At 37.7% G+C, this 18,644-nt stretch overlaps 1 protein-coding gene across 3 annotated transcripts in view; it reads right to left on the reverse strand.

Moving 5' to 3' along the window:
• Positions 1-18,644, reverse strand: part of LOC126474107 (cholinephosphotransferase 1) — a 168,942-nt gene that overhangs the window by 13,799 nt on the left and 136,499 nt on the right. For all 3 annotated transcript variants that reach the window (XM_050101531.1, XM_050101530.1, XM_050101529.1), the window contains one exon: positions 8,593-8,725. In XM_050101531.1, coding sequence (XP_049957488.1) covers positions 8,593-8,725 — 133 coding nt within the window. The remainder of the gene's footprint in view (positions 1-8,592; positions 8,726-18,644) is intronic.

Here is an 18,644-nt window from a genome sequence, read left to right on the forward strand (position 1 = left end):
CAGGTATGTAAAACAAATCTCAGATCTGAAACAGAAGTACAACATGGAAATTCATGGACTAAAGCAACCTCCACCACAAATTAAAAGGTGAACAGATGTTTAACACCATATTGCAATGGTAAAAACACACAGAAAAATGCAGAAGAGAAGAAATAATGAAAGATAATAATGACTACAAGAAAACATTTCTATAGGATTAATGACAACACTTGTGCTTACAGAATGACCAAAAGTACACACATGACACTACAACATTCCAAACTTAACTAGTTGCAATTCCCTAGTAGTATTATGAGGGCATCATTTCAATGGGAGTGTCTCCATTTACACCAAGGAACCCCTCACGAACTACATTTTACCAAAAGGAATAGAAGGAAAATTAGTGTTGAATGTCCTGTCATCAGAGAGGGAGCTCGACCTCAGATTGGGGAGAGTTTGCTATCAACAAATTTCATATAACAACATATCTCCTTTCTGATGGGGAAAAAAAGTTGAAACTGCAAAATAAAAAAATTGTACAGGAAGTAGATTTTGATTGTAACACCATATTACAGGGTACAAGCTTGGAATCAAGGCACATGTCTAGAACACATGACACAGAAAAGTGCGCAGTAGCAAAAGAGAGACGCTGTTAATAAGAAGTAGTTGTTACTTGGCTGGCGCAAGGAGCTATTTCAGTAAGGAGGCAAAAGTTAGAAAAGAGAATGCTACTAAATGGTATTGTAAAAGACAATGATATTTAGAGGGAGGAGAGATATGAGAGCAACAAGGAGGAATTTAAAGAACAAAGTAAGGGGTATAGCACAAAGCAAAAATAAACAGTAGAGGTCAGAGGAGAAGGGGAAGGGATACAGCTTGAGTGCTTACTGTGTCTTAAGTAATGTCTGTACCCGTCACACTAACATTATACTTAATATCCAACTTCTATTATTTAGTGATTTCTGCCCTTTAAGCTAGTTACATGTCTCCTCTCCTCTACTGAACTCTGATCAATTTGAAATATAAACAATGTCTCTTTCATCCCATTCCTCTCATATGCCTCCCACCCCAGTCAATCTTGGCTGAATATCCTGATGACTTGCTTTGTTTTTACATCTATCTTCATTTTACATTCCAGCATTCCTTCTGAAGATTAAATACTTCCTACATGATATTCACTTCTTACTTTATTAGAAGCGTATTGTGAAGCCTTAAACCTACACTAAGCATGTGGATGACAGTTGTCCCCGAGTAATATTTGTTGCAAGAATACAACACTGTGTGTTGATTTTTGGAGCTGCACTTTTTACTACATGTATATTTATTGTTGGTGTTTGTTTGAATTGACTGATAAGGGTGTGTTCAGTTCATAATTTTATTAAGGGAAGGATGGTGTAACAAGATGGGACATGAAAGTTTCTAGAAAAAAATGTCCATACTTCAGCAAGTAACATAATTATCTACCTGCCTGAAAGCAAAGTTAGGGCTCCAAGGAGTCCAACAGAAGGCTTGAGTCTGTATCTGACTGTTGACATATTACGAATTATTGTTTCTTGTAATGTTGACACTAAAAATGTTTGTTCAAGATTTACCAGAGAAAGAGATGCAAAATTGACAAGTATCACAGAGATAAGATCTTTCACTGGAATGCTTAACTTCATTGGTAAAATGCATTGTTGAAGAATGAATTTGCAGCAGCTGTGGGATAGCTCTTAAGACAATGGACTGGTGTGTTGTTTTCTTACTTTGAGTGAGAGTGAAAAGATATTTCGTTTCCTGTATCGATGTTTGTGGTTAGATAATGTATGTATCGATGTTTGTGGTTAGATAATGTAAATATGGATCATTCTTGGCAGGTAGAAGATAAACCAGCTCGCGTCAGAGAAGTATTTGAACTTGTGGGTAGCAAGTTTAGTGATCTTTTCTCTCCAAGGGAGTATGTAACCCTCGACAAGCAGCTTTTGTCTTTTAGGGAGCATTGGTCATCTAGGCATAACATACCTAGTAAACCGGCAAAAATAAGGATTAAAAACATTTGGTCTGGTTGATATTAAGACTGACTACACAATTAATTTGGAACTACATCTATGTCTACATATGAGGGGCAGTCCAATAAAAACTGAACACCTGCCACAACGGGACCACGGAATGGTTCCAGTCAAAACTAGTCACCATACACGTTAAGACGTTTATTGCCCTGGGAGACCAGATGATCAATTGCTATTTCATAGAACACAGTCAGCTGCCGACGGATCCACAACCAAGCCCACTCCTGCACTTCATGGTCAGACTGAAACCAACATTCATGTATGTCTTTCTTTAGGTCACCAAAGATATGAAAATCACATAGGAAAGATCTGGGCTGTACAAAGGATGTTGCAGTGTTTCCCAACCAAATCACTTAAGTGTAGCCTGCATCTGATTGGCAGTATGGTGGTGGGTGTTATCATGCAACAGGACGATTCTGTCCAACAGCATTCTGACAGACTGAATGCAAATGGCGAAGTCAACAGTGGAAAGCTGTTCATACAAATTGTGGTAAGGTCATGATGACCTCCTTCAATTGCTGGGGCTCTCTGTTCATCGAGTTGTTCTAGTGTGGAACCACAATCAATGCACAATGCTATGAAGACACTTTGGAGAAACTGCAATGAAGTCAAAATGCCCATGGAAGCTGTAGGACAGAATCATCCTGTTGCATGAAAATGCCTGTCTCTACATAGCCAATCGGACAAAGGCTACACGTCAGCTATTTGGTTGGGAAACACTACAACACCCTTCGTACAGCCCCGGTCTTTCCTGTGCAACTTTCACATCTTTGGCAACCTGTAGGAAGACAGGCATAGACATCGAATTCAGCCGGACGAGGAAGTGCAAGACTGGGTGCGGATGTGGATTCATCAGTTCTACGAAACAGGATTGATCTTTGCATCCCCCAGTGGGATAAATGTCTTAATGCATGTGGTGATTACTTTTAAATGGAACCATTCAATGGCAGGTGTTTGGTTTTCATTTGACTGTCCTTACACATACTCTGCAAACCACCATACAGTGCATGGCGGAATGTACCTCATACTATATGTCGGACAACAGCCTAAAGAAAAGTCCTGTGTCAGTAATGCTGCTGGTGATGATGAGCTGAGATTAGTGTAACCTATTTCTGAAACAAACACGAATGTAACAAGTGACGTCTAATTAAGAAGTATGAATTTGGTTCTGACAATGTTGGAACAGTGGACAATGAGAAAATCAAGATGAGAGATCCTGAAAGAAATGCTCTCAAATAAGAACACAGACAGGTATGCTCTTGTGTCATAGTGCCCAAGGAAAAGTAAAACTGTACTCACTGTATCAACCATGCCTCGTGACCCTGTGATATTTTTTTATGTTCTGAACATATGTGTAACTGATGTAATTTGCATTCTGAAATTCAATGTCAGTTCACCTCAATTGTCATTAAGGAAATTTTTTGTAGATATTGTCTGGGAAATGATTAAATCTCAGATACAACGCCAATTATCTAATCCCCAAGATGCAGTTAAAATAAGGAAGAGTATCTGACTGTTACTTGGTGTTGAGGAAGAGGAAATGGTTGATCTTGAGAAGCCATCAGGCTCCAGAGGGAGTTGTCATGCCTGTGAAAGAGGAAGAGGCAAAAGTACAAGGAAGAAGTGCTGAATGTAAAACATAGATGTGTGGAGAACATTGCAAAGGTATTTGTGTAATATGCTTGGAATCAATATAGCAGTCATGAAATAATGTCCATTATATTAAATAGAACACTGTAGACAATAAAATGTATAAATTATAATTAAGATTTTGTCAAATAAATTTAAGAATCGTCTTTTAAAAATGATTTTCCTTATTCTAGATACATTTTAATAGTTCTGTGACATCTGTCATCCACACTAATAATTGTACAACATAAACATATGCACCTAAAAACAGGGTTAATAGACTATACTGTCTCTTCACATGAATCAGCATGGTTCATAGTTTATGACTTTAATCAACATTTTCCTACTTCATAACGACACTGCTTCTTGCATATTTTGAGCCTCTTTTACATACCACTTACAAATTTTATGAACTACAGTGGATGCATCTGATATAAATAAAAACAAGATCATAGTCCCAGTTAACTGCACAGATTAAAAATGTGTTAGAAACAGATTATGGAGAGAAATGAAGAAAGAACAATATAAGAAGAAAACAGAATTCAATTTGTTAGCAAATCATTGAGAAGCTACCCTGAAGTTACACGTATTGGCCACAAGGTCCTCCCATATTTATAAACGGACAAAAAAATACCTGCACCCCCCCCCCCCCCCCGCACAATCAAGAATGGAATTACTAAACAAATTAAGACAGAGTGATATTCATCACATAGAGAAGGCATTGAGCGGCAGTCAAGCACACTCAGAAGTAGACTGATGGAAAATATTCACTTCTTCAGGTGGCGAGTGCCCCCCCCCCCCCACCTCGTGCCCCCCCACACACACAGTCGTCTGCAGGTGGTGAATAGCATTGTGTGTGTGTGTGTGTGTGTGTGTGTGTGTGTGTGTTGGGTTCAGCAAAAGATGTGTAGGTTGTCAATCAATCAAATTAAGGAGGATCTCTGGCACCACATAAGATCTTAATAATCATCTAACAGATATCACACAATTGGTTAAGACAGAGGTTAAATTCCTCTCAGATCAGATGCTTGCTTTATGGCAGAACAGAAATAAAAATTAAAGTGTTGTGCACTGAGAGTACTATCTCATAAATACTGGGCAGAGAACACAGATATGGCTATGTCGAATACCCAGGGCAGTGAGGACTAAAGCACTGATCCTATGAGCCTGAAATTATGTGCATCCGAATAAATTATCTTCCTTGACCAAACATTATTTGGATTGCAACAAGAATATTGTGTGTACAACACTTTGACTGCAAACACTGATATTATGTGTGAGGAAGGGTGAGGGGGAGGGAGGGACGAGGGAGGAAGGTAGAGGGGTAGGGAGGAAGGAAGAAGGGGGAGGGAGGAAGGAAGAAGGGGGAGGGAAGAAGGAAGAAGGGGGAGGGAGGAAGGAATAAGGGGGAGGGAGGAAGGGAGATGGGGAGGGAGGAAGGGAGAAGGGGAGGGAGGAAGGGAGAAGGGGAGGGAGGAAGGGAGAAGGGGAAGGGAGTGGGAGGAAGAGACAGGGAGGAAGAGGGGAGAAGGGAGGGAAGGGAGAGGGTGGAAGGGGGAGGGAGGGAGAGCTGTAAAAGGCTCCTGTAGAAGAATTACATCCAAAATTTGGCAGTTTACTACTCCTTTCTGTGTATGTATTTGGCTCCACACCTCTTCAAAAACATTAGGTGAAAAATGATCTACCCTTAGACAAGATTATGTTCCATTCTGGATTTTCCACAAACTTAATTGCTCTGAACTATTCTCAACAATATCTTATGATCCTATTTGTATTCCTCTATATCCACTACATTTACAACCCCCCCCCCCCCCCCCCCCCCCCCCCCCGCCTCTGCCACTGCCCTAAATACACGTTTCTAAATCATGTTACAATTTACTGATCTTTATCTGAATAATGTTGATCATCATTTACTATGCCAATGAGAAATTGCTGAATGATATTTTTGTTTTGGTTTTTGATGTTCTGTCTTCTCATCTTTCTTGAAATACTCATCACAGTACAAATCAAAGTTTGTTATGACGCAGATAGGAACTGAAACAACTCTAAATATAATCTATTTAATGCAGAATTGTGTAATGTTACTCGTACTTCATGAGCCACATCTTTCTGAGGATTAAACAGTACTTGCATGGTACAGGACATTATCATAAATGCACAAATGAACATCTGAAGAGTCCCGTGTTAAATAAAGGTGTTTCAATACACGTTAATAGTCTTAAGCACAAAACTAAAACACTTCAATTTTATAAAGAGAATACTGACATTGGAAACTGACGTAAAGTATTTGGAGACATTATTTTGTGAAAGTCACTTAACACAAAACTATTTCTTGCTTCAAAGCTCCATATAATAGTATTAAAAAAACATTTACTAATATTAGTTGCAAAGATGACAAATTTTGTTACCATGACAGTTTTGCAAAAATGAGAATTTGAAATTACTTTCAGCTTGCCTACCCCAAGTACTGATTGTGTTTTCTAAACAATAGGATTGTCAAGAAGAATAGTACAAGGCAATTATGTTGAATTAAACTTACAGAAAAAAAAACCACTGACAATTTATTCTACAGTAAAGAAGGCTGTTATACCTGGCCTTGAACCATATATTCTTCATGACAACCTGAGCCTCCTTACAGTTCTTAAGCCATGATGAGCAGTAACAGAGAACATAAACTGAACAACCAACCCAAACATGTATATACAGGGTGTAAAAAAAATTGTGTGTACACAGTTTTCGAGCGTTTAAAAGAGAAAACGAGGAACACTTTTTAATGTGACAGAAATGTTACAGGTGGACCATTTCCCCACTAGGGGTCCTTGAAGGCTTAGATGCTGAACCTACCTATCTGGGAGTTGGCAAAAATAGTAAGTCAACTTATGAGTTCCAACATCAACAAAGATAAGTGTGTGGGCTGACAACCATCTGACTGGGCCTTATTTTCTGCCAAACATGCACAGCGGAGGAAATTATCATAGCTTTCTGTGTGAAATACTACCAGAAATGTTGGAGAATGTAACACTAGTAGACTAGCAGTCAAGCAACGATTGTGATTTCACCACGACGGGTACCCTCCACTTTTGGCTATTGATGTCAGGCAAAATTTAGACAATTTTTTTTATTTTTTTTTTTTTTTTTTGGATTGAGAGAGGTGAGTCAGTACCATGGCCACCATGATCTCTTGACTTCTATTGGATTTCTTTGTGCTTGTGTGTGTGTGTGTATGTGGGGGGGGGATAAAGGGTTTGGTGTATGCGACACTGATATACATTCCAGAAGAATTGATTGCCCCTTAGCCTGAAGCCGAAACCATTATTTGTAAAATATTTCATTGTTTTGAGCTCATTAGAAAATCATCTGGATGCAGATGCCGGATGTACATTAATGTGAACAGATGACATTTTACAACATCTCTGAAACAATATTCATCACACAGCAGTTTGAACACTGTTACTGAACATGAATAGCGTCAGAACCCTCATGGCCCTGGTGGGGAAACCATGCACCTGTGACATTTATGTTCACATAAAAAAGTGTTTCCCCTAGTGTCTCCTCTAAACACGCTGCAATTTTATATACATAGTTTTTCTACACCCTGTATAACACCTTAACAGCAAATTCCTGTCAGTTACATTTATTAAAGCTGTATTTAATTCTGATTGGGTACCTGCATTCACTCTTCTCACTGAAAAGGACACTCAAATCACAAATCATTTGTCAACACTGTCAGAAAACACAATCTCTCATTACACAGTTTCCATGTTGCACACAAAAAAATGGGGATATTATTTTACTATCATCATTAACCTGGAGAAAGAGTATCATCTTCTGATCAATTTCGTGGACCTGCATGACTGTGATTTTGAAACTGGAGACAGATGAGCAGATTGGAGAGTGGTGGGTATGGTGGCAGTATGAGCAGATACATCTACTACTTCTCATCACAGATTTATTCCAGGCATCAACTGAAAACACTGCTCATCACATTTGTGATCACTTTACTTCCAAATTTTATGAAAAATATGGGTAAAAAAAAAAATACAAAAAGAGTAACTACAAAATATATAGGCACTCCAATTGCGAAAACAAGTCATCACAAACACACATTGTGTGTTGCGCACAGAGTGCTCTCTCTATTAACTGTTCTTAGCGTACCGACGACACGCACCACAAAATTGATCACTGAGTATATGATGTAAAGAATACTGTGAACCGATGTATTTTCAACAAGAGGTTACTACTAAATATATTCTTTATAAATAAATGTTCACACAAACGATTCAACAAGACAGACACCTAACAAACCATTCTGTAGGAAACGTAGTCACACAAACAGGTACAGTAGTTTCATAAATATATTCAAATAAGTAGCAACAAAACTCCTGAAAATAATGAAAGCAACAAAATAAAATTTTTCAACTTAAGATATTAACAGAATCACATTCCCACGCAGTATTATTTTCATCAAATATATAATAGCTACACTAAAATACAAATGTAAGTACTATTTTCCCACACTTATTGCAAGTTTCTTGCATTATATGAAAATTTTACACAAAAGTAATAAATATCACCAGTACTAACAATATTATTACAAAGAAGAAAAACACTACAGATAAAAGACATTTGCCAGAGCTTAGTTCTGGACAATAATTTGAGCCTTTTTCTATTTAAATATTTTAAAAGACAGAGTCAATAAAAATATGTATCAGGCAGTGATATCTGATCAACAATTACAAAAATATAGATTATATAAATTTATATATATGTACATTAATATTCAAACCCGTCAAACTGTTTTAATTTTTCACTAATTTAAAATGTGGAAGTTTTGCGCTATTATTTTCTCATTAGTGTTGTGATTTCTTTACATGTCTACTTCTTGATGGTCTAGAAGTTCCACCACCAGTGTTGTGTATGTTTACATTACCCATACCATTTTTCTCCGGAGCAGGTACTGCAGTAACAGGAGATCTTATGGGTATCCTGAAAAGTTGTATCTTCAGGTGGTCACATATTTCTTGGCACACTTGTCTGGAGTACCTCAGTAAGTCAAATGTCACCCACAACTGTGAAAAAAACAAAAAAAAAAACAGTGTAGTTACAGAGACAAATATAGCAATACCACCATAAACAAATGTAAATTTACATAATTTTCTCACAATATATAAAAGATCAATTATGTTTCAACTGGCTAAGTTCCAGGTAGTGCTAAATTTAAATGTTTCATTTACTATCAGTTTGGTGACAGATAACCTATGACAATCAATTTTGAGATGTAACAATTCATGACTCAGTAACAATTCCATATGTTCTCAAGCCATATCATGTACAATAAACAATTACATAGCAGTTTATTTACTCCAGCAAGTTTCCAAATGGTATCAAAATAATGCTTCACCCATCTCAGAGACAAAGCGACAGGTATCAACAAAGTAATAAAGAGATTGATTGCTCGTTGCAGTAAAGCTGACATGTTAAAAGTTGCAGACAGGTGTACAGATGGCATGTTAAGTTGCAGACAGGAACAATTAAAAGACAATTACACATTAGCTTCCAGCCACAGAAAAACAAAGAAAAACACACACACACACACACACACACACACACACACACACACACACACACACACACACACACACATGTGGACTGGTCCAAACTGCCAGAGATGGCAGTCATGTGTGCGGGAGGTGTGTTTGCTTGTATGATTTAATGAATGAATAATTCTGTATGTGTGTTTCTTTTTCTGACAAAGGCTGTTGCTGAAAGTTAATGTGTAAGTGTCTTTTAGTTCTGCCTGTCAGCTACTTACGGCATCATTTTATGGTAAGTAGGAATCTATCTTTTCCTTAAACTGCTGATATTTCAACCTGGGTTTTCCACTGTTTGATTTTCCATTAGAATGAACCTTACTGTTGGGTAAATGAATAGTTGCACAACATACCAATGTCTGTCAAGATTATCATTACTGCAAGTGTTTATCCACAAACTATAGAGAGGTTTTATAGAACAAATTGGCCATTTTGCATCATCTGATTATGTTCAGTGTTCCAGAGCCTTTTGCCTTTGATGTCAGAAGTTTCTCAAACAAGTGACAATTCAATGTTTCATAACTTCTTTCACACAACTATAGTTTGTGTTCAAATGCAGATGCTCATTAAGATACTAACAATAAGTTTAGGAATACAGCCAGTGCATATGAGATTGGTATTTATTGTCCTTGCCTATTGTTTAAGAGGAAATGAGAAAGCAATTTACTTTTTGGATGTTGCAGTTATTTTGTTACATGTGATTCCAATTGTAGAAGACAACTAAAACTTGTTTGGTTTTGCACCTTCAGTTGTGATGTATATTGCAAACAACACAAACCAGTACCTTTTCTCTGATGTTATGGCAAATATTTGAAATTTAATTTCTGCGATGTGTAGCTGAACTCAGTCCAAACAAATAATGCTAATTACGTCTTTCATGCACTGTACAGTGTCGACGGAAATCTTCGGTTTGTTTCCCATTACAACAACATTATATTTAAAGCAGAATTTTACACTCGTATTCAAAAGAGCAGTCCCGAATTAGGCCTAATGCGATATTTGTGTCGTTGATGCGCATTGAGAGGGACAGCAAAACGCCAAGCATAAGACTCTCCAGCTGTGACAACACTGTTCTCGCCTGCCCTGATTGCTACTGCCAAGCATGCAGCGCTGCCCAGTTACCGTTGGAGTACTGACTACTCCATGTGTTTTACTGTCCCTGTTAGCACATATTGATAAAATGAGTATCACAGTTGATTAACTGGGGACCACTCTATTGGATAAGTGCACAAAATTCCACTTTAAAAATAATTTTGACTGTAATGGGAAACAAACTTAAGCTATCCATTGACACTGGGTGTCGTGTGAAAGATGTGATGTGCAGTATTTGTTTAGGCCGATTCCAGCTACACACTGCAAAAACAAAACTGCAAATATCTAACAAAACTTCAGAGAAAGTGCGCCTGACAGCTCTTTGAAAGGACACCATACACAATTGTGGTGATAATTTTCTTTTGAATTCATGGTGTCCTTAGTCAAAAGGAGGCTGCTTATTGATGAAAGATATAGCAGGAGAAAGATTTTTCTCACATGGCGCCTTCAATTTTGTACTACCCATTCATTTCAGCACTGCACTCAGAGCTGAGCATCTTATATCACACAATGTCAGTAACACCACTGTACTAGAATACATGACTGTTCAATCCATTTCCTTATCATTCTTACAGCAACATTTGTTCTATGAACAATTCTATTACCACAAATTCTAGTCCAAATACGCCGTACACTCTCAATCAAAAGTATTGTTAGGCAGCAACTGGCTGCAATCACACCTGTAGCCAACCCTTAGTCCTACTTGGAATTGTCAATGAATGCAAGCTCTATGCATTCAAACAACTATACAAAGCCAAGGAGATTAATAACAGGAAGAAGTCCTCTTTGAACCATGCCTCACTTATCTGAAGTAACAGAGGCTACAACATCAGTACACAAAAGTGCAATCACCTAAATTTCTGAAGAAACTGGTGTTTCAAAGATAGTTGCAAAATTGTGGGTAAGATGATGTTGCAGAGGGGGTGAAGGAGGTCTTTGGTCTTACCAAAAAATACATTGCTGGTTTACGTTTCTGTCACAACAAGCATACAAGACTAAAAAACCAGTACACATCACTACAGATACGTATTTCTAGTGATCTGTTTCCAGTGCTTCCAAGGTGGCAATGACTTCTGGAATTTTGTCGTATGGTATCTTTCTGATTTGCATGAAGATGGGTACTGTCGCTGTTGAGACCCAATAACACTTACTGCTTTAAATGTAACACTGTTGCCCCAGCACCAAAAGGGAGGACAGCTCTCGTTGTTTATGACTGGATGCCGAAGCTAGAGTGAGAGGATTGGTTGAAATTTCATACAGTAGGACTCAAAGGAATACACTCACATTTCACAAGAATGTAGGCTGCCAGTATTTAACCTGTTTATCCAAAAGACAAGATTACTGTCATTAACTCCATGCTTTATGGTATCAGCACACAAACATAAAAAGAACAAAAAATATGCCAAGCCGGTTTGCGAGAAGTGTTGGCAATGGAATGGTTGACTAAGTTTTAGCACTGAGCGTCTGAGACTGGAGAGCGGGTCCAAACGTTCGCTAGGCTCTTTGAAAGTACATTTTTGCAATGTAGGAGGCTGACATGCAGTGTTAACAAATCTGTAACCCCCTTGTCTCATCCATCCCTCAAACACTAATTGAAGTACCAGACAAAAAGGGATGATGAGCTTTGTTTTAGAATTAAAAATCTTCTGTTATTTTAAATGTCATCACTCTATAATAATTACTTTTTGTTTGCAAAAGAATGCAGTTTTCACATACCATGAACTACAACAATTGTGGTTAATGATTTGTGGTTCTCATTAAAAAAAAAAAAAATGCAACTTATTTTCAGTTTCTTATTACAAACTTTATTTTTATTGACTGTTTCATAATGACATGTCATTAAACCACCACCAAAACTGTTTTTTCTTCTTGTTTTTACAGTCATATTTTGTTTATTATTGTGTGATAACAAAAAAATGCTCAGTGCGTGCCCATTTTCACTTTGTAACGCGCATTTTATCTCAATGTAAGCAAGCCAAAAATGGGAAAGTTTTCTGATCCAACCAACACAGTGTTCCACCTTATCAACAAGAGGCATTTGATACCTGAAAAATATCCAGCAACTATCACCTGTAACAATTATTTACTGTAAAACCACAAGTAAATGTACACTCATCTTCAAATAGCTTTAACTTGCTTTCTTTCCTTCTTTTTTTTTTAAAAAAAAAAAGAAAAAAAAAAGAGTATAGTCCAATCTTCATGTTTCATTATCTGATAAAAAATATGCTAATGTAACAGATCGGTATGCTAAATGATGTTTCCTAAATATTAATTATAAAATAAGAAATTCTGACAGTTAATTACTGCTTTGCCTCTCCCCTCGAAAAGAACCTCAGTGGCTGTGAAATGTATCAAGTATGAATTTCTTATTAAGGAATGGAATTACGCTCTTTGTGAAAGACATACTTAGAAATTCCTTTCATCACAGATAAATATTTTTCCCCTTGACATATGAGGCCTGTCTAAAATGTATCCGACCTTTGGCCAGAAAAAATATTTTGAATACCTGACGGGGTTGGGACCCTAACCCTCTTCAAAGTAGGCCCTTGGTGCTTGCACACACTTACCCCAACGATCCTTCCACTGCCGGAAACGCCTTTGGAAGTCTTCTATTGGAATGGTGTTCAGCTCCGTCGTCGTGTTATGCATTCTCTTTTCTCTATTCTCAAAATGGGATCCTTTCAGTGCCATCTTCAATTTTGGTAACAACCAGAAATCACAAGGAGCCACGTATGAAGAGTAGGAAGGTTGGCGAATGGCTTTAATTCCATGTTTGGCCAAGAAATTTTGGATCAAGTGGATGAATGTGCGGGGGCTTTGTCGTGATGCAGTTGCCAGTTTTTCACCACTTACATGTCTGGTCTTTTGCGCCAAACTGGGTCACGGAGTCGCTGGAAAACATCTTCAGAGTACTCCTTTGTCACTGTTTGTCCTCCTGTTGCATATTAGTGATGCACAATTCCACAGACATCAAAGAAGACAGTCAGCATCACTTTGATTTTGCCTCACACCTGCTGTACTTTCCTCGGCCTTGGAGACTCGAGATGCTTCCATTGCAAAGACTGTCTTTTTGTTCCTGGAGCATACCTGTACACCCATGACTCATCTCCAGTTATCCTGGTGTTCAACGCCCAGGATCAATGTTGGTGGTGTCCAGAAGGTCATGTGCAACATAAAAACAGAGGTCTTTTTGTTTCGGCACTTGGGCACGAATTTCGCAGCCACCCAAATCATCAGCCACCCAAATCATCACGCATAGTGGCATGTGTGGAATCTTTAATCAGTGCAACCTCTTGGGCAATATCCCACCTGGTCAAACGACAATCTGCCATCACCAAATTTTGCACCCTCTCAACAACAGCTGCTCTCCAAGCAGTTTGGGGCCTGCCAGAAGGCTGGTCACTCTCCGCTGAGGTGCAGCCATTTTTGAATCGGTTGAACCACTCCTTAATTTGTGTTGCAACCATCACATCTTCTCCAAACACCTGTTGAATCTTACTAATTGTTTCGCTTCGAGAATCACCAAGCTTTTGACAAAATTTGATGCAGTACCTTTGCTCATCATGTTCAGTCATCATGAGAGAATTGGTAATCAGATGAACACATTGTGTAGCCCCACACTCACCGACCGACAGGCAGCGAGTGATGCGTTGAAAGACTGGGACAAAATTCACGCATGCACATAAGGTCTCTTCCTTTACTGTGTACAGTAACGCTGTGCTATCGTCTCCATTTGCGTGGAAAATCAAAGGTCGGACACTTTTTAGACAGACCTCGTATAAGGATGTACCAACTGACAATGTGACAAAGAAATAAAGATCAAATACGATTAATGAAACAAAATGACCACTGTTATAAAATATTAAAATGTTTTCACATTTAATAAAAAACTGTTCTTTTGTTTGAAACAGCTATTTAGTAAACTTAAGTGGTCACAACTGACACTATCTTGCGACAAAGATGCCACTGATAACTGATACAAAGTGCTTTTCTTTACTGACAGTGTGGAAACATGGTGCATTACCCCAAATGAATTGCTTGTGGCTCAGGAGAGGAAGTTGCGTCTTCATTGGCATTACTGGAGCAATGGCGTCCCTATCCTCCTATAAGCTAAATGTCAAAGTTACAAGGTGCTTAGAAAAAAACTTAGAGGTTTTCTGAAAAAGCCACAAAAATTTTCAGACTGTTTTTGGTAAAGGACTTAACAACAGTAGTCTGCTGTATTATACATGATATTATATAATGCAGAAAGGATCACTTGCCCAGCTGGTGTTGCTGATGGCATCATCCACAACTTTACACTGCAGTGTAGTGTCTTGATTCGTTTATTAAAAGGGAGACCTGTATACCAGTTGACGAGCAACTATGCTTACTATGGCTGTGTTTCCTCTTCTCATCATTATCAAACATCTTTGTACGTGATGATTTGCTTGGTAGAATGAGTTTTGTTGACTCGAAATGTTCTACATTTTCAGTAATCACATATGTCACCTATTTTCAGGTAAAGCTTATTATGTGCAACACACATAAGCTCACACCTAGGGAGTTTTGCTTTCCATATGCATAAGAACATAATATAATCTTAATTTTTTCAGACTTTATTTCTCTTGTGTCAATACAGCACAAACAATATGGAATGTGTGTATTCTTAGAAAGTGGCTGGACTGAGAACTTCCAGTGTTTCAGCTTCCTGTGTTGTGCATTTCTTCACAATGGCCACATTTCTTCAGCACTCAAATCACAAATGAATTGTATTTTCAGAACATCTTAATTTAATTGTAATTGCCACACAGTATTTTTGTAGATATTGCTGCAATACAACAGGGTGTGATCTGTCATTTGGAGGGAATTCTGTGTTCTATGCAATACCTGACCTGAGTTAACACTTTTTGGGTGGTTGGTTGGTTTGTGGGATTAAAGGGACCAGACTGCTACAGTTATCAGTCAACACTTTTTGCTGTCCAATAATTGCATGTACTTTACTGAATACATAAATGCCATCTGCTCTGTAATTGTGTGTGTTTATTTTCCCTTGAAATATTGAACAGCTACACACAAAAAAACTGAGGTTGGTTAAAATCAAAACTTTTCATTAACATTGAAATAATTAACTCATTTAGAGAATGACTGGAAAGGAAACTAGTAGAATGCTTCCATTTCGCCATCATTTCGCTAATTTCCTTGATTATTATATGTTTTAGTGTCTACATACCACATCCTCTTCTATTATTGGATCTGAGCACAATAGGAACATGCAACCACTATATCTCATGTATTTTTGAGCTTTGTGCAGAATACACTACGACTTAACTGCATCAGTAGTTCCTGAATAAAAGACAAATGGAAAGTGACAGAAGAGCCAAAAATTTTTAACCATATATTTGTAGCACTGCTGCAACCTGCAAATTCACAAGTTACCTTCAGTACACTAACATACAGGCATAACCCAAATACAAAAAGTGTGTGTGATATACCCATTTGCTTTCTAGACAGCTCTACTACAAGCATACAGTTGTCTCCCCTATGCTGCCAGTGACAGCAATTGTTTTGTGATTATCTACAGACAGGTAGTTCTTCCTAGGGTTTGAAAGACATTTAAGGGTTAAAACTTTACACTTATAATTCAGATCTGCAGATGGTCACAGATGACTGAAATTTATAATCTGTGGATATTTATTTGTACTCAGACTTGAAACAAAGAGGATTTATTTTGACTGATTCTCACATTACTATAGTATCTTCGCAAATTCTGTGCACCTCTCTCTTTCATAATATGGCTAAATTTGTCCCATGCTTTTCAAAAAAGCTACCAGTAACTGAGTTAGAAATGATCTTTGAATCCTGTTGGGTAGCCTTGTAGACCCTACAACAGTACAGGCTTTACAATAATGACAAATAAGGAAAGTTAAACGTTATTTCAGTGACATGGTGGAGCTCTCTCAATACGCATGGTGGAGCTCTCTCAATGTGCGACCTACCAAACTCCATAACGCTGTTGTTAGATTTAAAAAATAACTGACCAAGTGAGAGTAGGACTCGCACTCTGAGAGTTCCATACAAATGTAATTAGTTACACTGATAGTACATTCAACTCTGCGATTTTTGCCCTTATCAATATCAATACTGGTGGGATATCGGTGCCAGGAATGTTTTAATTTTAATTTTTTTGTCTAATTCAGCATTTGCTGTCGTAATTTTTCATTTATTTTATTAGTCCTGATGATTATTAACAACCTCTGGTAATTAGCAACACCAATGATTTCTTCCTATACTTGTACTGTAAAACCTCGCTTCTTGCCAAATTTCATGACTTAGATCATGAGGTACCTACAGGTTTTAACGAGTGAATTTGCCAGTATCAATATATGTTACATAAGTGGCCGTATATTTTCACTGCATTGACTTAAAAGCTAAAATTTTTTTACACCACTTCAGGGCTGTAGAGCTTATTATGTGACAAATTTGAGCTTGATATGTCTACCTTTTTTTCAAGCTGATTAAAAGTGGCAGCATTTTTACCTGTTATTCCAAAACATAAAAAGGGATAAAATGCACATTTTCAACCAACTTCTTAAATCATTCCACTCTTACATAGCCAAATAACATATTACAGAGTCAAGTAATATTTTTTGAAGGACATGATACTTCCCTTTGACTGTTATCTTCACTTAAAAGTCAGTGTAAATATTTATATGTGCATAAATGCTGATATTGCATGAGACCTCTTATTGGAAATTAGTTTAATACATCAAGAATTTGTACAATAGTGGGTCTTAATGCTATTTACTTCTGTGTTATATGAAACTGTCAATTATTAAGCAGAGTTATAGCTTGCTGTTGTCACTAGTTCACAGTTTATCGTAAATTCCTTTCACTTATGCTACGCAATTCAAATGTCACGTGGCTGCTCGAGTGTAGTCGATGCTACTGTCAAGCACTGCAGCGCATCAGGAAAGCTAGCTCCCATATGAACCCTAATATTGTTTGCTCAGCCCTAATCTGCATGCAACAGAAATTGCTGAACCTTCATCTGTAAATGTAAGTCAAGCCCACATAGTCTATTACATAACATCAAAATATTTGCCTCAGCAGCAACAGTTTAATCTGAGAATGTAAGATGACCAGATGACCTTGTATTTTTTTTTTTAATGACAAATTTTAGGATAAAACTGTTCTTCAAATCATGTAATTAAATAACTAATGTCCTGCTACTTAATATTATGAACAATGACTGAGGACAGAAGAGTAGGGGACAGGACAGGACAGTTCACTATTTCTCAACTGTTAACAATGAAAATGTTCAACTGCGATAAACTTTCATAACATTTGGCACTAGCAGAGGACTGTAGGTAAGTCCAACAGCATATAGGGTGTCTTAATACCTCAGTAACCAGAAAAAAAGTCAGTAAGCTCTGTAACAACTGGCTATAGGTGAAGGTACACATGTGAAATTTGTAATCAAAATAATGCAGCTACTGTAAAAACTTCAAGAGCTGTGCTAAGGATGATTTGATATGATTGCAGTGTTTCTCTGCCACAATGAGACATTCTATGTGTGATCTATTCTGTGTGACAATTCACTTTTGATTGACACTGGCATAACTCCTCCTACCAATCTGAACCACTGATGCACATGGGGATATGAATGTTTAAACTGTTTTGCCTAAATAAATATCAGTTTCTTTGGACTGAAGTCTTTATTCCTCCAGACGTGTCACAAGTCTGTTCACTTTTCCAGTGAAGAAAGCATCATTTTCTCCACTATTATCCTTCTACTTGGTGCCTGGATCCCTGCAAGAAGCAAGTGTCTGATTCATACAGATATACACTTTGTGACAAAAGGTCTTTGGATATCATGTTGTAATTGTAGTTTTCAGTTTATTGCCTTGTTTGACACAGCTCTCCATGCTAGTTCTTGTGCAAACCTCATCATCTCTGTATAACCATTGCACCCTAAATTCATTAGTCTCATTCTACCAGTTTTACCCTCACATTCCACTATGAAACTGACAGTTCCTTGGTGCCTCATGATGTTTTCTGCCAACCAAAGCCTTATTTAAGTCAAGTTGCGCCATAAATTTCTTTTCTGCTACATGTGATTTAATCCAAAGGTCATGGGGTCAATTCCCCATGTGTAATTTTATTTTTTATTTTCAATAAACCGATACAAGTGGGAGGCATTGTCTGCTAATATCAATGATGAGTCTGGCAACCGAAGATGAAGTCGCAGGGCAGCCAAAGAAGGACAGAGCAGAAGAATATGGGCCACTGTCAACCGGGCGCTGCACCGACACGGAGATGGGTC

Source organism: Schistocerca serialis, chromosome 4 (genome assembly GCF_023864345.2).
Source record: "Schistocerca serialis cubense isolate TAMUIC-IGC-003099 chromosome 4, iqSchSeri2.2, whole genome shotgun sequence".
Classification (NCBI taxonomy): Eukaryota; Metazoa; Arthropoda; class Insecta; order Orthoptera; family Acrididae; genus Schistocerca; species Schistocerca serialis.